Genomic DNA, 21,939 nt, shown 5'->3' with positions numbered 1-21,939 from the left:
GAGCACATGGGCGAACATGCAGAGCCTAAGTTGTAAAAAGAAAGAAAGAAAGAAAAAATTAAGTATATGTAGGTTTACTCTCATTAGGGGTCCCTGGAGGACTAGTGGTTAGGCCTGAGTGGCCTCACCGCCATGGCCTGGGTTCAATTCCCAGCCAGGGAACCAATCCCAGCCATTGGGGTCGAACACGACAGTGCACCCACAAGCCGGGCATCTGGCGTAAAAAACTGTGCCAAATCAAATATGCGGACCAATGATCCGCTGTGGCGACCCCTAACGGGAGCAGCCGGAAGAAGAACAACAACAACTCATTGGTTCCTGACTTTTCAGATACCCTGTATATGTAATGGACAAAATACGGAATTGATCAAGAATCTCATAATTTTGACTTCCTGCTGGAAGACCTGAGATGTTATTGTATGTTGGTCTAACTGTAAAATACCAATACCAATAAGCTGGATGTATGTGATGTATGTAATAAGTCAGTATGGCTGTTTTCATAATCTTAATTAGGCACACCAACACATTTCGCTCTCAGCTACCAAATATTTTGCATAACACTAAAGATCAAATTAGCCTTGTCTGGATTCAGACAAAACTAAGGGCAGATAAAAGTCAGGACAACACCAACAACAAAATTCTAATGATCAGGCTTTTAGGCACCCAATAATATGCAGCTTAATCTTTACAAATAAGCAAAATTAAAGAAGGGTGCATTGGTTGAGTTATATAAAAAATCATTTTCGGGATCGTGTCCTTGCTATTGAAAAAAAGATTTAGAGAAAATGATATTAATGCTTCAACTGAAATGCTGCAGCCTGTCAGAAAATAAAGAGTGCTCAGTTATTCCTGAAGACAAGCAATTTCACTGTGGAAATTAACTTGAAGTATGACTCATATATATACATATTTTTTAAAAAAAAAGGCTGCTAGTAAAAAAAAAAAAAAAAAAATTCCATTCCTCCATTTCATAGAGGCTTTTGCTCTGATGGTCTGAAAAAAAAATTATATATATATATGTGTGTGTGTGTGTGTGTATGTATATATATATATATATATATATATATATATATATATATATATATATATATATATACACACACACACACATATATATATATATGCCACTATCTGTAACAATATTAGTGCTCTAAATATTTGTATCTGTATTCAGATTCAATTAGGCATGCCCTAAATCAGAAGTTTTTCTTATTAATTAAATAAGAATCCTACCAATATGTCACCGGAAGCACTAGGTAGAAACCCCAGCACTGTCAGCATGGTCTGGGATTTCTGCAAGACTCTTATTTATTTTTTATTTTTTTGTTAATTCTCACTTCCAGGGTTATTTTAGTTTGTACCTGACCATGATATTTTCTAATGAATTTAGTTCATTCCACTTCCCATAATATAAACAAACTAGTAGCCTAATTTAAACCACCACAGCTCCAGGCAGTTACTAAGGTCACTATAAATACACCTTTCTTTGTCCCATGACCTTCAAATGCTCACAGACACATGAAAGTAAAAACCTACTGCTCATGCAATCCCAAATGCACACCTCTAGTCTCAACCAGATGCTCTGTGGACATTTCTGACAAGCTTTCTTATAATAAATAAATAAATAACAACACACACATGAATAGTACGCAACCTGTTCATACTTGTATTTGTATCCTTTACATACCTAATATATACCGTGGGGTCATAAAGGGGATTCCGCCCCTTCACTTTTTGAACAATTTATTGTATTATAGATAAATTTTAAAATGGCATGAATTATATTTTTCAGCCATTAATCTATACATAATAACCCACAATGACTAAATGAAAACGTTTTTAGAAATCTTTGCATCTTCAAGTATTCAGACCCTTTATTCAGTACTTTGTAGAAAATCCTAAAGCAGTAATTATAGCTTTGAGTCTTCCTGGGTAAGTCTCTTCAAGCTTTGCACACCTCGATTTGTGCAATTTCTCTCATTCTTCCTGGCAGATCCACTCAAGCTCAATAAGATTAGATGGGTACTGTGTGTTAGCTGCTATCTTCAGGTCTCTTCACAAATGTTCTCACAGGGGTTCAAAGTCTGGGCCACTCAAGGACATTCAGAGACTCGTCCCGAAGCCACTATGTTGGCTGTATGCTTTGGATTGTTGTCGTGCTGAAAAGTGAACCTGAGCTGTACACTCTGGAACACATTTTCTTCAAGGACCTCTCTGTATTTGACTGCAATCTTCCTTCCCTCAGTTCTAACCCTGACACTGAGAAGTACCCCCATAGCATGACGCTGGCACCACCATGTTTCTCTGTAGGGATGGTATTAGCCAGTTGATGAGCAGTAGCTGGTTTTTGCCAGACATACACTCCTGGGCAAAAAAATGATTCCCAAAATGGCAGAATATTAAGCTTTTAATGGTCTTAACAACAAATCATTGGTCAGGAAATTCAGCAAGAATTTTAAAATTCTAAAGAAACTTAGCATGTGATTTCTTTAAATGTTTAAGCCTTGTGGCCCTTGATTGGGCTGCATCAGGTTTGGCAGATAACCAATTAATGACTAGTCTTTTAAGAAAAAAACATCCCAGAAGATATGTTTTGGAAAATTCTGTACAGCCACAAGTGTATGAATTTTAATCAAACAATTTAATCATTATCATGAGTTTACCTTTGTGTACAAGAACACTATGTAAGTGAATTTCCCTGTTTCTAGCTTTTCCCCCAAACACTTCACTGCAGCAAAAGTAAACGAGCAAATGGTGGCACAGGAGCTCTCAGGAGTGCATTTGTTTCATTCTTGCTAATTTTCTGACCAATGATTTGCTGTTAAGACCATTAAAAGCATAGTATTTGCCATTATTGTTTTGGCCCATTTGTTTGCCCAGGAGTTCAGCCCAAAAAGTTCACTTTTTGTCTCAAGAATCCAGAATTTTTTTATGCTCTCAGAGTCCTTTACGTGCCTGAGTTGAGTAAACAGTCATATGGCCTTTTACTTGGGAGTGGCTTCCATCTCTCCACTCCACCAGAAAGGCCAGATTGATGGAGTGTTTCTGAAATGGATGTCCTTCTGGCAGATTCTCCCATCTCTGTGGAGGACTTCTGAAGCCACTAGGTTCTTGGTTACCTCCATGATGAAGGCCCTTCTAGTCTGCTTACTGACTTTGGTTGGACAACCAGCTCTAGGAAGAGTCCTGTGGTTGCAAACATCTTCCATTTCACAACAACACAGTCCACTGTGCTCCTGGGAACATTCGAAACTTTAGATGTGGTTTTATATTGTGGCTCATGGCTTGGTTTTGGTCTGACATGCACTATATATCATCTGACATGGATATATATCGATCTGACTGCATCACAATATTGCTACAGATTTGTCAGGTGCACTTTCATGCTGCGAATCTCCCATTCTAACACATCCCAAAGGTGCTCTAAGGGATTCAGATCTGGTGACTGGGAAGGCCAGTGAAGTACACGAACCTCATTGACATGTACACAGAACCAGTTTGAGATGAATTGTGCTTTGTGACATGGTGCATTATCATGCCGGAAGAGCCATTAGAAGATGGGTAGATTGTTGCTATAAAAGGGATGCATGTGGTCAGCAACAATACTCAGACTCTAGCTGTGACATTCATATGATGCTCGGGTCCAACGTGTACCAATGTGTAACATTCTCCACACCATTACACCAACAGCGGCCTGAACTGCTGACACAAGGCAGGTTGGGTCCATGGATTCATGCTGTTGATGCCAAATTCTGAGCCTACCATCTGCATGTCACAGCAGAAATTGAGATAGAGAAGACCTGGTGACATATTTTTTCCAATCTCCGATTGTCCAGTTTCTGTGTCCACTCTAGCCTCAGATTACTGTTCTTGGCTGAGAGAAGTGGAAACTATGTGAACTGACACAAAATCTATTACTAACCTTTTACTAACAGACAAGAAACCTGTCTGTATGTCTGTATCTGGAGATTTGAATGTAACTCTGTGTTACTGACATCTTATACACACATACTGCGATGGAACAGAATAACTGACTGAGCAGTAAGACAATTCTGTCCTGTTGCGCTATCCACGTTGTCTATACAACAACAAACACACAGCAACTCATAATAGCAAACTCATTCACTCATTCATCTATAGTAACTGCTTCCACTGGCCTAATTTCAGTTCTTTTCCCACCTTTTTGTCTACACTGTCTAAAACCATGTTCTTGTATGCAGCAGATGATAAATTTTGGAGACTGGCTTTATTGTTATGATATTATTCTTCATTTGCAACAGTCTGGCAGGTCATCTGAAACCATGTCATGACCCGCTTGCTGAATACCACTGCTCTACTGACTACCTGAAATCATGCATGAAGCCAAATGAATGACAGCAAGCGAACGTCTTCATGAAAAGTGCAAAATCTGTAACAATGTTTTATGCTGGAAAGGTGGTAGTGCAGCTTCTATGGTTAACCATTAATTTCTTCATTGATATTCAGTCCTATCCCTGGAACACTGGGCACATGGCAGGAATACATATCAGATAGGACACAAGTTCATCGCAGGGCACCAGGCATATTCATTCACACCTAGAATTTCCTCTGGGATTAATAAAGCCATCTATCTATCTGTCTGTCTGTCTGTCTGTCTGTCTGTCTGTTCGGCTGCTGCTTATAGGTTGATGATATGTTAGTTGTCGCAGTAACATTTGACGAGTGACAAACAGCACTTTTTGTGGATAAGGTTTGACACCCCTGACGTAAATAAAAGTCTAAATCTAACTAGCTGATGAGTAGAAATCAAGGCTTTCACTGTAGAAATATAGAAAGGTATGAAAAAAATAAATACTATTGCAGTATTAATGTTGATGTGAAGAGGTAATTTTGCGGTGCAAAAAAAAAAAAAATCAGGTTTGGTGTGAAAAGACCATAATTTATAGCTTTTTATTTTCAAACTACTTTAACCTTCCCCTTAGGGGTAATAAAATTATAGCACCCCATGAGGTGGCAGTGATCTCTGCATGAGAGCTTCCACAAAAGAAACATACTGTAATCACCTATAAACTGAGTGCATTTCCGGCTTAAAATAATGAAAAATTAAAAAAGATAGTGTCACACAGTGTTACACCATGTCTAGGAAATAAAGTTTCTTGTTTGTCTCGACATGGTGCAACACCCGGCCATAATGCACACACCGTGGTCAATTCAGAATGAGCTCCTTGGAGAGGTCATTAAAAACCCGTTTTCACTACTCCCGTTTTAGAAGGTAGCCCCGGTGAAGCAAGAGTGTGTAAATGTAATCTCAGCTCTTTCGCTGTCCCAGCAAGCCTGAGACAGCCATGGCTAAGAACCTGCGTGTGTGTGTGTGTGTGTGTGTGTGTGTGTAGGCGGCTGAGTCGTAAACACCGGCAGAATGCACCATCTGCTTACAACATTACTCCACCAAACGCTGCAGACGTTGTGCGCTAAATCACACCCCACAAACACTGCAGGCGACTGGCCAGGTTTACAATAAACTCATCTAGGAAGCAGAGCAAATGTGGCACGTTAGTCAATTTGACGCTCTCGAAAAAATGAACCAGATCGAGGTCGAGCAGACACTGATTAGATTACGAAATTGCATTATGGCGAATTAGGCTTAATGTAATTGTGTCTCTTTTCTGTGTAATAAAAAGGACACTAATAAAGGTGCAGTGGAGGACGCGGCTGCTGTGGGCTTGATGGATGGCAAACGATAGAGGAAGGGAAACTGAGAGAGCTGGAAACGCTGCAGTCTCTCTCTCTCTCTCATACACACACACACACACACACACACACTCACAAACACACATCTCTCCTGGGGGCTGTGGTTTGGCTCAAACGTTTGGCTCTAATAACAGCAATAAACACACATGTAGGAATTTCACTCGTCTCTGAACTGCAGATTCAACACTACGACATCCTCTTAGATGTCTCCAAAAGCCATGAGGGCTGGTAGTAACAGTGGAAGAGTTGTGTCTCGCAGCAATACGTCTCACGCTGCGGAAGAAAGGAAGCGACTAAGAAACGCTTGGTAAGTATGTAGGATCCACGGCATACCTCACAGCTCTGCCATCTGTTGGGAATGTTGGGCCGCAATTTCTGCTCACACACCACCTTCCTCATTTCCTCCACTGACGGATCTGACTGCACCAGATCGTAATACGGCAACTGGTAGTCTTCGTGAATGCCTGAGGGGGGAAAAATAGTACGGTTACGGTATAAATCCAGGCGTTTTTTTTTTTTTTTTTACCCATTTATGTTAAATATTGTGTTCATTACATGCTGTTTGGTATGTATTGCTAAAATTGAATCAAACACACAGAGAGGGAAAATATAATCTAACTAATGCACTACCAAAGTATAAGTGTAATATGAAAAACCAGTCATTTTAACTGAAGTACCTCCAATCGAGCATCTGCTTGCTATTTCCCAGAAGACTAAGCCCATGGCGTAGATATCTGCTCGCTTGAATGACTCAAAATGTTTCATATTTATTGAATCGTCAAGGACCTCAGGGGCCATGTACCTGTTGGGAGACAGTTTGGAGAATTTAATTAGAACACACACAGAAAAAAAAAGCCCAAATATTACTTAACAAATTAAAATTCCAGCTATGTAATGACAGCAAACTCTGCAGAATGCATCCAATTAAAAAAAAAAAGAAAAAATGCTCCTGAAGCTCCTTTTCAAATAAATTAGGGGTCTGTTGTTGTTTAGAACACTGGAACACAGACAACACTGCAATTCATCCTGTAAAGAACGAAAATGGTTAATCACAAGTTATACAATGGTTAGTTTCGGTCCACTCTGCGACGTTCCAAGAGCGCTGATGTTTCGTATAACAGCTCTGAAACATTTCATTGTTTGTATCACTCCACTTGTCTGTGTTTGCTTCATAAAATTTCAATTCTAGCAAGAATACATTACTTTGAAATGATTACTACACTTACTATGGGCTGTTATTGAGTCAGTCAGTCAGTCTGTGTGTTACCATGGCAACACTACGCTAAACACCACACAACACTATCCAGCTGTGACTTCTTTGGGAACATTTTTCGTTGATGGAGCAAAAAAATAGACAATATTTGGTCATACTGTGTCTAAAATGTCAGTTACTGGATATTCTTCTTTATAGAACTTTTGTATAAAAACAAAATCACACTCACAATCGTGCTGATATGCTGAAGTTCAGTACAACAGTACTACTGCGCGTGCAATATTGATTAATTATACCGCAATCGGATTAGTCAGAAGGTGGTGTATGCTGGCTGCAAGGTAAATCACGCTTATATCAATGCGCTTGTTTTAGTATATTAACATTTTTTTAGTAACAGCTAATTCACAGGGACTTGCATTGGGGATGCTCCACATAATCAAAGTCTAATAAAAAGATTTTAAAAAAGTCTATGTTATGTCAAAAAAGTCATTGATATGATGAGCATCATAGATGTTTGACATCTATGGAAGGAGTCTCCAGTGTCAGTGCTTTGTAACATTGAGTTTAACGCCATGGGAAAAAAGTTTTTTGTCTTGTTAACCTCAAGAGAGAAAAAAAAGGAAGAATGAGAAGCTGTTGAAGGCAGGACTGTTTACAGCTGCTATAACACAAGTGATAACAGGAACTTGACATTAGAAGCAACTAAAAATGGATAAAAAAAAAATATGACATGTCCTGCTGTAATTAATATATAATTGTAATAGTTGGCAAACTGTTGTAGTAAAAGAGGAGTAAAACACTTTGGGATGAGTTGGTGCATGAAAATAATCAACTCTCTTTGTGTTTCATACCACCCTGTCTTTGATTATATTTGTTTTTTTTTACTCCTTTCTTAATTAAGAAAGAAAAGGAAGAAGAGAAAGATCATACTGGAACAAACAGAAACAGGATGACAAACTACAGCATCTGTAAAATATGATGCCTTAAAACAGACATCTTGTTAGTGTGTGTGAAATGAGTGTGTGACCAAAATGAGTATGACCAAAAGTTTTTGGCCACCTGACCATAACACACACGTGCTTGTTTAAAATCCCATTCCAGATTTAGTCCCCTTTGCTGTTATAATAAGCTCCACTCTTTTGGGAAGGCTTTCCACTAGATTTTGAGTGTGGCTGTGGGGATTTGTGCTCATTCAGCCACAAGAGCATTAGCGAGGACAGGCACCGATGTTGGGCGAGGAGGTAGAGTTCCAGTTCTTCAAGTCAGGGCTCTGTGCAGGTCACTCGAGTTCTTCCACTCCAACCTTCACAAACCATGGAGCTGGCTTCGTGCACAACGGTACCATCATGCTGGAACAGGTTTGGGCCTCTCAGTTCCAGTGAAGGGAAATTATAAATCTAAAGCATTCCAAGACATCCTAGTCAACTGTATGCTTCCAACTTTGTGGCAACAGATTTGGGGAAGAACCACATATGGATGTGATGGCCAGGTGTCCACAAACTTTTGGCCATATAGTGTAATTATGAATCTATCCAGCCATGAATTTAATTCAAAGCAAAGGGGCAACAAAATACTTTCTATAAATGCATGTAAGCTAAACAAAACAGAACTGTTGTTCCAGTAGGGGTGGGGGTTGGTATAAGATAAGAGCAAGACTCGGCTGGAGTTTCCCTGTAGCCTATGTCAGGAAGGAAGGGCGTCAGCTCAGCTAATCTCTGAAAATTCAGAGCAGGGTGAAGTCACGGCTTTGAGCCTGATTAATCCAGACACGCTCACACCAGAGTCGAGTGAGGCGGAGCTTGGGCCTTGATCCCAGATAGTGCCCGCCTCTCACCTGACGCTTTTGGCCCAGTCAGGAACTGAGGAGTCAGTGCCAGAACTCTCAGTGACACTCTCTCAGAGACCAACCTCAATAAATATCTCGATACGACCGGGGAGCTGTCCTCCATTTCACACCATTACATTCAATCACGGTGTCCTCATGACTTCTAACTGAAGTGAGTGTTTACAGCGGCTATCCTCACAAAGCAGATTCACGATGTGCCAGCTTGCTAAAGTGAGTGAGAATGGCGCTCAGCAGTGGTGTGGATCTGACAAGCAGGCAAACTGTTCCTCTGGCTCCTCTGAAGAGTCAGGACTTAGCACCACACAGAACACTCGAGACGATGCCATGCTTCCTGGATGACACACTGCCACCCTGACACTCTCCAGCAGTCATTTAATGCCCAAGAGAGGTGAAGCCAAATTGCAGTGCATTCTCCAGGCCTGCTGGCTAACAACTATGACAGAAAATCATCTTTTGAATTACCGCCTCCCATGGGTTCATTAGAGCGATTTTCTACGTGACTTAACAGCAGAAGAACAACGGCACACACAATCAAGGCTCATCTGCAATTGTGCAAATTTTCAGTGAGGGCATGTTAAAAGAATAATGTCAGCCTTTCAAAAACGGTGAAAAAAATAACTCAAGCTCCTGATCTTCACTGAGAGCAGAGAGCAATGTGAGGTGTGTGTGTGTGTGTGTGTGTGTGTGTGTGTGTCCTCTCTCCTGCAGTGGAGAGGTGGTATATTTGTATGAGCTGTGTGTTACTGTGCGGTGACTCACACGTCGGCTGTCTTCTCCTCGTTCACACGCTGTTCTCTCTCCTCATTCACTACCCACTGCTATAAAAGAAACTGGAAACTACTGAGAGACAAAGTGGCTTCCTATTGAGGTAAGAAGTGTGTTTGGACTGCATTAGCGCAAGAGTTACAAACTAACTATCAAAACAACCACAGGTGGACGATCTGTTTCTTTCAAAACACTTCACAGATCTGGATGTGCATTTCTGAAAAAAGCGTCCAGTGTGTTTCCAAGGATTACAAGAAAAGAATGAAACACAACAGGACATGTTATTATAGGAAAATAATAATTGGAGGGGTGGTGTGATGCAGCCCGACACAAAGTGGAAATACTGTTGATTATTTTCCAATAACAGCATGGCCCAAAGTGGTTTATTCCTGTTATACCAGAGCGATTTGCCAATGATCACGCTTTTTGTGTACTGAAGAGCAACACGTCATACTTTTTATAGGTTATATAGTTCATAGATAAGGAATAAAACACAATGGACCATGCTGAAGTGGATTATTTTCCTACAACAGCACAGCCCAAAGTGTGCTATTCTTCTTGCAGCGATCTTTATTTATTAATGAACAAAATTTCATGCTTCTTTAACATTTATAGTTATATTTAATCCTTTGGAATGTTCATGGAATGTTCAATGTTCATGTTAGTTCATGTTATCACTTACTTTATAGCAGCTATAAACAGTCTTTCTCTCTTTTTCCCCCCAGGTAGAAAAACAAATAAACGAACAACAACAACAACAACAAAATAAAACTCAGCTTGACGTTTCCGAGAAACTTCCCAACCCTATTTCCTTTTTTTTTTTAAATCAATTTATTATTAGTCTTAAGACTATGTGGAGCGTTTGCCATACAAGTCCCTGTGAATAAGCTGTTACTATAGAAACAATAACGTATTATTATAACGGGTGTAAACAGGTTAGTTTCTGTTATCGGTTATGTTATAGCAGCTATAAACAGTTGTTCCCTCACGTTCACTCACCGTGGCTTGAAGTTTCACGTTCAGTTTTTCTAGCCAATTCAAGTTAACACCAGGAATAAGAATGTAATGATAGTAAGCAGGAAATTGTGTGATTCTTGTAAAAGGCACCTTTCACATACCAATATGGTTTATTTTCAGTGCTGAGGTCAGTCAACTGAATGAGCCATTAGGGAAATGAGAGTTCGGGTAAGAAATCACTCCGTGTGCTCATATTACCTTTTGGTACCCACTCGGTGGTTGGGGGCGATATCGATGGTGTCTGTGGCCGAGTCATGGCGCACGGCCAAACCAAGGTCTGCGATGCAGCATGTGCCGTTCTTCTTCACCAAAATGTTCTTGGATTTCAGATCTCTGTGAGCGATAGCTGGTTTGCCTGCAGTAAAATGTGAGGTTAGATTCAGAGCTCATTAGAAATGGGGAAGAAAAAGTAAGTCTGCTTCATTGACTTGATGGGAAAGACTTGATGATAAAGTAATGCAGGGCTGCAGGCGAGGCAGGTGAAAACAAAAAGGTAGGCCTTGAAGCGCACAGAGGCGGCTCTCCGAGAGCACGACTGATTTGATGTTTCAGTGGTGCAGTGCAGTTACTGAGAAAAAAAGATTTACAACAACCTGCAAATCCCACTCACACACACGCACTATCTAACAAACAAATAAAATGACATCAAAGACGTAAATGCATCAACACACACACACACAACACAGAGGAATGCTTTACAGTTTAAAAGTAAAATTAAGGGTTTCATTAGTACCTGAAGACTCGGCACCCCTGGTCCAGTATATAGTGTAAATGAGGCATATAGTGTGTGTAAATGAGGCATATAGTGTGTGTGTATGAGGCACATAGTGTGTGTGAACAAGGCTTATAGTGTGTGAAAGAGGCATATAGTGTGTGTGAATGAGGTGTATAGTGTGTGTGAATGAGGCATATAGTGTGTGTGTATGAGGCACATAGTGTGTGTGAATGAGGCACATAGTGTGTGTGAATGAGGCATATAGTGTGTGAATGAGGCATATAGTGTGTGTGAATGAGGCACATAGTGTGTGAGAATGAGGCATATAGTGTGTGTGAATGAGGCGTAGAGTGTGTGTGTATGAGGCACATAGTGTGTGTGAACGAGGCTTATAGTGTGTGTGAACGAGGCATATAGTGTGTGTGAATGAGGCATATAGTGTGTGTGAACGAGGCTTATAGTGTGTGAATGAGGTATATAGTGTGTGTGAATGAGGTGTATAGTGTCTGTGAATGAGGCGTATAGTGTGTGTGTGAATCAGGCGTATAGTGTGTGTGTGAATGAGGCGTATAGTGTGTGTGAATGAGGCGTATAGTGTGTGCGAATGAGGCATATAGTGTGTGTGAATCAGGCGTAGAGTGTGTGTGTGTATGAGGCACATAGTGTGTGTGAATGAGGCCAGTAGAGTGTGTAAATGAGGAATATAGTGTGTGTAAATGAGGCACATAGTGTGTGTGAATGAGGCATATAGTGTTTGTGTGAATGAGGCACAGTGTGTGTGTGAATGAGGTATATAGTGTGTGTGAATGAGGCATATAGTGTGTGAATGAGGCACATAGTGTATGTGAATGAGGCACATAGTGTGTGTGTGTGTGAATGAGGTACATAGTGTGTGCAGGAGGCACATAGTGTGTGAATGAGGCATATAGTGTCTGTCTCAATGAGGAATATAGTGTGTTTGAATGATGAGTATAGCGTGTGTGAATGAGGCACGTAGTGTGTGCGAATGAGGCACGTAGTGTGTGCGAATGAGGCACGTAGTGTGTGCGAATGAGGCACGTAGTGTGTGCGAATGAGGCACGTAACGTGTGTGAATGAGGCACGTAGTGTGTGCGAATGCGGCACGTAGCGTGTGTGAATGAGGCACGTAGCGTGTGCAAATGAGGCACGGCCAGCAGTCAAACCCGGAAACACAATAACAAGTAGGGATGCATCACTAGCGTACTGGTAACCTTCACACTATTCAACACAAACCTAGCGCATGTTGTTGCTGTAACGAACAGACGAACGTCATGCAATGACAGTGATCTGATTTCAACATTAACGATGGCAATCATAACACAGACTGCAAACGGTGCTCTGTAAAAATATCAGGAGGAGGTACTACAGCATCTTCCTATAACAATACCAATAACCTGATAAAACATCTTAATGACATTTAAACATGATCTTTAACAGAGGGCAGGAGGATGGCACACCTGAGCAGGCAGAGCAATGGACATTAGACAGCGTGGACATCAAAAATGAGTGCAAGGTGCCATGAAATATGCACACTCAAGGAATGCAGTGAAAAGAGCATGCAGAGAAACGGTCAGCTGGGAGAGCGATGAGCTAAGGGTGTACACTTTGCCCGTGGGTCAAGATCTCACTTTGCGCTCATTTTTTTTTTAAATGACCACACTTGCTGGTACGGCTCTGAACCTTCAGGTCAGCCACCCTCTCTATTAAAGATACACAGGACAGCAACCAACATGAACATGTACACTCCTGGGAAAAAAAAATGGCAAGCCCAAAATGGCAAATATTAAGCTTTTAATGGTCTTAACAACAAATCATTGGTAGCAAGAATTAAACAAATGCACTCCTGAGAACTCCTGTGCCACCATTTGCTGTGCGCAAAGGTAAAATCATGATGATGATGATTAAAATGTTTAAAACTAACACAAGTCTAGGTGTACAAGAATTTCCAAAAATATCTTCTGGGTTTTTTTTTTTCTTAAGTCATTATTTGGTTATCTGCCACACCTGATGCAGCCCATCAAGGATCACAAAGCTTAAACATTTAAAGAAATCTAAGAGAAAAGCTCTCCCATGCTAACTTCCCTTATCTATTTGTTTAATTCTTGCCAATTTCCTGACCAATGATTTATTGTTATGACCATTAAAAGCTTCATATTTTGCCATTTTGGGCTTTTTTTTTTTTGTGTCCAGGAGTGTAGGTTGCTCATGCTTGAGCTGCTTGAGACGTTTTACACAGAATCTGGGACTGAGATGGATCTTGTTTAAAAAGTGAAGTGCTGATACAGACACTCCTGCTTTTCAGTAACAATTCCACCTCTCTTACATTTTCGATCCCGCGTTTATCCACCGCTCGGCCTAACAGCACTCCTCTTTTCAGTCTAACAGCTAACAGCTAACGATCACGGCATTTTTGGATGTTCACAAGTGCAGGTTCCGCGTTGCAGTTCTACTCTAATGACAGACACAAGTCTACAGACAGAGTAAAGCAATTTCAGTAGTGCTATTATTCCGAGCTTTTAAGCTGTTCAGGCTCACATCTCCACAACAATACACAATGAGAAGCCCTACACTTCACTGAAAAAATATATATACTCTAACATCTTCTAGCCAGACAGAAACCGGTACAAATTGTATTTGTCTGATCCTGTGATTTTTCTTCAGAAGGTGTCACACTTTTGCTGCACATTTTTCACACTACGCCAAACATGAACTCCGTCCTAAAAAGGCTGACTGCGCTATAATAAAGCTCCGTCATGGAGAATTAGCTTTCCCGTGAATTTTCATGTTCCCTGTAATAAGCAACGCAGAAAAAAAAGCAAACTGTCCTACGACTGATGCGCAAATCACACGCTTTTATATAAAACCGGCACACAAAAAAACTCCTTTGTCACAGCTTGCGAATCAGTCCATGTCTCAGATCCGTCTCCTCACACTTCTTCTCATGAAAACGATGCTGAAGAAGGAGGGTCTAATTAAGAGTAATGATTACCTCGGCTTCAGTCACAGAGAAATCGTGCCGTCTGGGTGAATACGCAGCAACAGCTCGGGAAAAGAGAGCAGCTTAATTAACATCTGTTGAGCATTCCCACACACATACCCACACACACACAGACGTATATACAGACTGAGCATCCTACAAGGACAGTGTTAGCCAAATCTCAGCTTTTTAGTCTGTTACTACTCTGCTAAGACTGAGGAAATCATCTGCAGCTGTCTCAAGGTCCTTAACGATATCTATATGCAGCTCTGGAATCCGTTCAGCTCGAGCAGCACAGCATATAAAAGCTCGGATGACTGCCCTGGGCCGCAGCGTCTGTCTAGCCAGAGGGCAGATAGGAGTTTAGGTGGTCTAGTCTGTGACGATCAGTCGATCTGCTGCAGATCTCTGATTAGAGTGTGTTTCTATGAAAAAAAAAAAAAATGGAAAAAATGTGTCTGGAGTTTTTAAAAAGAAATGTAAATTGGAAGGAAAAAATCTGGCTGCACCTTCACACACAAATAGAAATTCACCACACACACACACACACACACACTTAGGAATGCTTCTCAGTTTCAGTATGAGCTAAATAAATGGTTTCATTAGTTCTGGCAGACTCGCAGGCACCCCTGCTCCAACCCATCATGTGTGCATGGGACGCAGCCTACGGTCACGCCAGAGGAACAGGAAACACACACTAAATGGAACAGCCAGGCAGTCATCTTTCCCGAAACCTTTTTGAGTCATTCTTCAACCTACATATGCATGCACTTCTAAAGTTTTTCATAAGTCTGCACTGAAATGGTAATTCAGCGAGCCAGCAGGTGCTGAGCCGTTACCTTGTGTTCCTACGATCTCCATGTGCAGATGAGCCAGGCCGCTAGCGGTGGACAGGGACAGCTTGATCATGCCCTCCACGGTCACTGTGTATCTGTTCAAGTAGTCAAACAGGGAGCCGTGCTCGTGGTAATCTGACACCAACCACAGCTGGGTCCATGTTCCATTATCTAAGAGAGGAAAACAAGAGACAGAGACAGGGTGAGACTATATATTCTGACCTTTTGTTCAATTCAATTTGATGAAAGTTTATTTGCATAGCGCTTTTAATGATACACGTTGTCACAAAGCAGCTTTACAGGAATCCAGGTCTAGCTCTAGATCCATAATGAGCAAGCCAGAGGCAATGAAAAACTCCCTGAGACAGGAACCTCAAAAGAGAACTCATTCTTTTCTGGGTAAGACTGGAGAGTGGGATTATAAATCATTCCAGTATACTATCATATAGAGAATAGGCAAAAAAAGTATTCATTCACGCATTACTGCAAATAAAATCTAAAAATCATTCAGACATATAAGATGAAATCTACATCCTACACTAAACCACTGCTTTCCCAACCTTTACTAATGATATTCATATACTGAGTAACAAATCATGTATTAAGTAAGGAATAAAACATGACTGGTGTGTTGTAATGAAAAAATGATTAATGACAGAGTAGCTGAAGTTGATTAATTTCCAATAACAGCACACTCGGAGTGTTCATTCCTCTTATACCACAGGAATTCGCTAACAATTACAATTTTCTGTTTATTAAAGGACAACATGTCATATGTTTTATCCGTTTATAGTTAGATCTAATGTTCAAACACTTTATCACTTACACTATGTGGCCAAAGGTTTGTGGCACCTGACCATCACACCCATATGTGGTTCTTCCTCAAACTGTTCCCACAAAGAATGAAGCATACAGTTGTCAAGAATGTTTTTGTATGCTGTAGCATTATGTTTCCCCTTCACTGACACTAAGAGGCTCAAACATGTTCCAGCATGACGAGAATCACAAACATGGTTTGTGAAGGTTGGAGAGGAAGAACTCGAGTGTCCTGCACAGAGCCCTGACCTCAACCCCACTGAACACCTTCGGGATGAATTGGAATGCAGACTGCACCCCTGACCTCCTCAGGACCTCAAACATCAGTGCCTGACCTTATTAATGCTCTTGTAATTCAGCTGAATGAACACAAATCCCTACAACCACACTCCAAAATCTAGTGGAAAGCCTTCCCAGAAGAGTGGAGCTGGGATATTCAACCTGCACATATGGCTGTGATGGTCAGGTGTCCACAAACTTTTGGCCATATAGTGTACATTATAGGAGCTATAAACAAGAGTTCCTTTTCTCTCTTGAAGTTATTAAGAAAAATGATCTTTAAAAATGCAGCTTGTTACTGTGAAACTGCAAACGCAACATCCTCCCTCCTTAGACTTGCCTGTGATGGAAAACCGAAAGGACCGGATTTAACCCGTGACTTACAGTATACAGCACTGACGCTGTAGACTAATTCCATAAACTGTAAATAAACACCTTCTTACAGAAAACTTCACCATATCGATCATATTCAATTTTTCTTTAAATTACATTTTAAATTATTATTAGTCTTACAATATGTGGAGTGTCTGCCTTACAGGTTCCTATGAATAGCTGTAACTGATATTATTATTATTATTATTATTATTATTATTATTACTTTTGTCCAGAATGTAAGAAAACCAGGTTTAACGTTTCCGTTTTGATGTCATGCTGACAAAAAGTACAAAACTGCTGTGGGTATATGGGTGTGTTTTATTAGGGTTATTTCATTTCGACTGTAGACTTCCATGTCACTGTTTCATGTTAAGTCATACTTATGAGTCTCAGATGAATGTTGTAAGCAGGAAACAGTTTTTTTCCCCCTGTTTGTTCCTGTTAGTCTGATCGTCCTCTGGCACGTATACACGCATCAAATCATAACACAAAAATATTGTTTTCTATAGAGACGTTATTCTTACTCACATCGTAATTGCGCTGGTAATAATGCGCATTAAACTGAGAGCAGATTAAACTGGGGTGAGTGGACTAAGTGTGAGAGCAATAGACTAATGGACAGAGTAAATAGGAGCTCTGCTCACAGCTCCATGAAATTCCAGATGGCCGGTGAAATCTCAGAGCAGCTGCTCTGACTCCTAACACTGCCCTTTTCCTATATAAACACACTTATTCTCTTACACACACTCATTTTCATTCCTCTCAACGTTCAAATCCAAACTTTCAGACAATATAATAAAATAAGCAGCATGTTTTCCAGTAAACACTGCTCTCAGGTTTTTGGGAAAACAGCTTATTTAAAACCTGTTCTCACAGAAGACTAGACTAGACATGATGTCAAAGCTAATAAACATTCTGGCGCATTCATATTTAAACTCACGCATGAAGCTGCGCAAGCCAAATACTTTAAAATCCCTCATCCCTCATCCCGTCTGAGTCGAGTGAATTCTGGCAAACACCCAAAAATGACCAAAAAATGTGGATGTCGTAATGTTTTAATCATCTTTCTAAAACACCAGGTAAACGAGGAGCCAGTTTAACTAACAAGGCTGTAAAAACGTTCCCTCTACATTAGTTGCTAGTTTGCTACGTAATGTCATTCTGTCCTCAAGTTGTTCCTGAAGTGCCAAAGCAAATCAAACAGAAGCCTAATGGATTTGATTTGTAAATGGTCCAAAAAATGAACAAAACCGTCTGAATGACTCTGATGTTAACACAAACTGTGATTAGTTGATTCAAGAAAAATGTTCCGGTTCAATCAGTGTAACGATGAATTTCTCCCTTTTCAGTTTTTTTAGGCAGCCAGGTCTTTCCCAGGTCGCCACACACACTTCTAGGCAACCGGACTGTTTCCACAATATTTGTCCATGTTGCAGTATTAAAGAGTCTTTGAGATCAAGGCTGTACAGATGTATATTTCGATGTTCTTCAAAGCACCCCTGCATGCAACCTTCTCATCAAAGAGCATCTTTGATTTTGCCTCAACAGCGTCGTTATCAGAAGCCCTCTGGTCCAGCCTGGAGCTGAAAGATAGAGCCTCTGCTGGAGGTGACACAGCGACATACTGACCTTTATTATCAGCAGCGATGAAGCCCAGGATGTTCTCATGACGCAGCATGACCGTCTGATAGATTTCAGCCTCACGGAACCAGGAGCGCTCCTCCCGAGAGGAGAAGATCTTCACTGCCACTTCCTCTCCTCTCCACTTTCCCCTCCACACTTCCCCAAAGCGGCCTTTCCCGATGCTCTCCTGCAGGATGATGGTTCTGGCAATGGTCCTCTGCACCAGCAACGGGAGACCTGAGACACAAAGAAAGGCAAAGAGGCAAAGTGAACCCTAGGAACCCAGTCAGCAATTAATATCTGCGCTCCTTATCATTTTTAAGGCAGACGAGCAAGAAGAATACCACTAATAATGGAAAACAAAGAGTAATGATTTTGGTTGGACCTCAGTGGCCAGATTTGAGTGAGTCAGAATTACAGAGGCAGGCTATTAGGAGCCAGTGTTGCAGATTATAACAACATAGACAGAGCAAAAGAGGTCAAATGATCCAGTCTATGCTCAGCCATCAGCTGCTAAAAGCTTCCAGTCATGCTTTTGAGTTCGCTTCAGTTTTAACAGGTGAAATCTTAGGCTAGGTAGGCGGTAAGGATGAGGATTTTTGGTAACACTTTATATTGAGAGTACCTACATATTAGGGCTGGGCCATTAAAAAAAAAAAAAAAAAAAAAAAAACTTGATTTTTTTCAACTTCATAAACAATTCTTGATTACGATTTCAATTTATTTTGTTCTTACATGTATTTATTATTTCTATACATTTATATATTAAGTTTTTTATTTATTGGAATCTAGAATTTATTGTAGCTTGGAAAATGTTACTTTGCAAAAATAGTAACAGCACCATCTATGGCAAATAGTGCGAACAATGGTTCTTTTAAATAAAACATATTTAAAGAAAGGATATTAAAAAAACATCGTCTGCACTATTTGACCTAGACGGCATTGCTGCTAATTTTGCACAACTTTGTGAACTTTTCTTTCCCAAGAGAGTAAATGGAGACCATGTCTCTCGTGACATGAAATGCCACCGCAACTGAGAAGTCAACTTGCGGAATTCCTTGTTTACGGGGTGACTTCAAATCGACATGGCCACACACTGCATCAGAAATAAACAAAGCAAAACTTGCTTTGACTGGTGAATTACCAATTTCCATTGATTTAAAGCTTTCTTTGCTATGAGCTCAGTCCTCGGCAAAGTGCTGCCTGTTTATCTTGCCTTTTTTTTTTTTTTTTTTAATCTAAGCATGCAGTGTTTGGGAGCAGCGCAGGCTGTAAGAGGCGTTTATCAGTTTTAAAAGGCAGTGTTTTTCCTTCATATTGGTTTAAACTTTTAAATAGCATTTATAGATGTTTCAATTAAAATTTTAAATATATGTAAAATATATATATAATTAATTTAAAAATATTATATATACATGTTGAAACATTAAATCGAATTAACCAAATTAAGCATGAAAATCGGCCAGCACTACCTAAATAGTGCCTTTCAAAAACATTCATAAACAATGCATAAATATTTTATAAACAAGTGCTGGAGAATTTATCAAAGGCTTACACAGTAAAATCGGAAGTTTTATGCAACTTTATCTCTACATGCAAGAGAGAACAACAACCAGCAGTTATCATTATGATACTTTATTATAGCATCTACGTCTTATTGGAGGATAGTATTCAAAGCGGAGTCCATGTTTTTTTTAATTAAAATAATCATTGAGCCACTTCAGCTTCTAATTTATGGAGCCCCATATGCATAAAACTAAATTATCATGTATTATAATATCATGTATCATGTATTATCATGTAAAAGTTTGAAGTGTCCTGAATGTGCTGTTTGTATAAAAAAAAAAAAAAACTAATAATGTGCCAAGTTATGATTAAAAAAAATGACAGTAATCTGTATCTCAGTCATTCATAATGATAACTGATGGCTGCTGGTTTTTCTTCCATGAAAGACAAAGTTACATTAAACCTCCAGTTTCTTCTTCCACCTTTTAACATAGGCCATAGCTATAGGTGTAGGCATAGTACAATTAGTCGCATTAATAATTATGTCAATGGAAGGTCCTCACAAGGATATTAAGACAAACGTGTGTGTGTGTGTGTGTGTGTGTGTGTGTGCGCCTGTGTGGACTACACTACACAGGGCTGCACATGTACACATTATAGGGATTTAGTGTTTACCACTATCTCCCAAACACTGTAATAAGTACTAGCTAACAATTCATTAAGTTATCAAGGGTATGCAAAACATCATCTCCAAACAGAGAGGCTGTAATAGAAACTGAGCAACATTTTGTCTCCATTTCTGCAATCTACACTGCACGAGCTTATGAATGTGCCAAAAACTCCCAAACACTGAGACAGCCATCATCCAAAACCTAAACTTTTAATAGTATCCACAAGGGGCTGATATTTTAGCACTCTGACAGTAAACCATGTCCAATTTGGCTGTTCAAATCAAATGAGCAGCCCATTTCGATGAGGAGCACTGATTTGTTTTATGATCATTCTCAAAACATATCTAGAGTATTTGAAACATTAAAAAAGGGTTTTCTATGCAGTGTTGTTCAACCCAGCCCAATGTTTTTGTATTGTGCTCGTACATTCTGGTTACCTTTTCCTGTATTTGGTCTGAAACCAAGTCATCTACACATGGATGTCTAGAGCTGTACTGTCCTTTGTAATAGGTGCAACTATTCAGAATGTGTGCAGTCGTTTCTTTCGGAGGTTTGGAATGTAGAATACAATAGCGGCTGTGTTGCGATGGATACCGCTCTGCAAAGCGTTACTTTGCTGGCAGAAATTGTAGACATACCTTCATAGTAAAGTTGAGAACATATTTGCCAAGAATCTGCCGATTCTCTGAGCACTAGGTTTCCTTGTAATTTAAGACTCCTCCTTTGGTTTGCATGTTGTATCAAATTTGGTTCTGGCAAAATTCGATCATATTTCACCCAGTGAAACTGTACACTGGAGCAAAGACATAAATCAGTAATTCATCCGGTCTGACCATGCACCAAGCTCCTTCAGCTAATGCCATTCTGTATTCTATCAGTTTAAATCCCAAAAATTGCTCTGTTTTTCCATTTTTCTTTGCAGATGGAAACAGGAGCATCTCCTTTTCAGCCTGTGACCTTCTTACAGGTACTTGAAGCATGAACATGAGGAAGGACAGAATGAAAAGTGTAGATGAATGGTGGGATACATAGATATACAAGGTGAGTAAGCTTCTCCAAAACAGAAAGATGGCCTTCGGAGTTGAGAGAAGCACAGAGTGAGTACGGTCTCCAGAGGCTGCAGCCCTGCATAATGACGGACACAAACGTACTCGTGAGACATTTCTCACAGAACTGATGGCCCTACTGGCAGAACAGCTAGTTCTGTGGAGAAAAACAAAGTACCTTATTTAAGCCCATATGCCAGGCTGGACAAAAAAAGTACATACAGCTAAGTAAGGATGCTGTTCCTAGACTTCAGTTCAGCATTCAACACAATCATCCCACAGAAACTGATAACAAAGCTGAGCCTACTGGGTCTGACCACATCCGTCTGCAACTGGATTCTGGACTTTTTGACTAGGAGACCCCAGTCTGTCAGGATCGGCAACTCCTGCACCACCACACTGAACACTGGTGCTCCCCAGGGCTATGTGCTCAGTCCACTGCTGTTGGACCTGCTGTCTCATGACTGTGCTGCAAAGTACAGTTCGAATCACATCAAGTTTAC

At 40.3% G+C, this 21,939-nt stretch overlaps 1 protein-coding gene across 1 annotated transcript in view; it reads right to left on the bottom strand.

Moving 5' to 3' along the window:
- tgfbr1b (transforming growth factor, beta receptor 1 b) overlaps positions 1-21,939 on the bottom strand; it is a 75,785-nt gene that overhangs the window by 7,486 nt on the left and 46,360 nt on the right. The window contains exons 4-8 of the mRNA XM_026914438.3: positions 18,220-18,450; positions 15,124-15,291; positions 10,770-10,926; positions 6,408-6,532; positions 6,064-6,194 (exon numbers count right to left, since the gene is read on the bottom strand). Of these exons, the coding sequence (XP_026770239.1) occupies positions 6,064-6,194; positions 6,408-6,532; positions 10,770-10,926; positions 15,124-15,291; positions 18,220-18,450 (812 nt within the window). The remainder of the gene's footprint in view (positions 1-6,063; positions 6,195-6,407; positions 6,533-10,769; positions 10,927-15,123; positions 15,292-18,219; positions 18,451-21,939) is intronic.

Source organism: Pangasianodon hypophthalmus, chromosome 1 (assembly GCF_027358585.1).
Source record: "Pangasianodon hypophthalmus isolate fPanHyp1 chromosome 1, fPanHyp1.pri, whole genome shotgun sequence".
Lineage (NCBI taxonomy): Eukaryota > Metazoa > Chordata > Actinopteri > Siluriformes > Pangasiidae > Pangasianodon > Pangasianodon hypophthalmus.
This window is presented reverse-complemented; position numbering and strand designations above follow the sequence as displayed.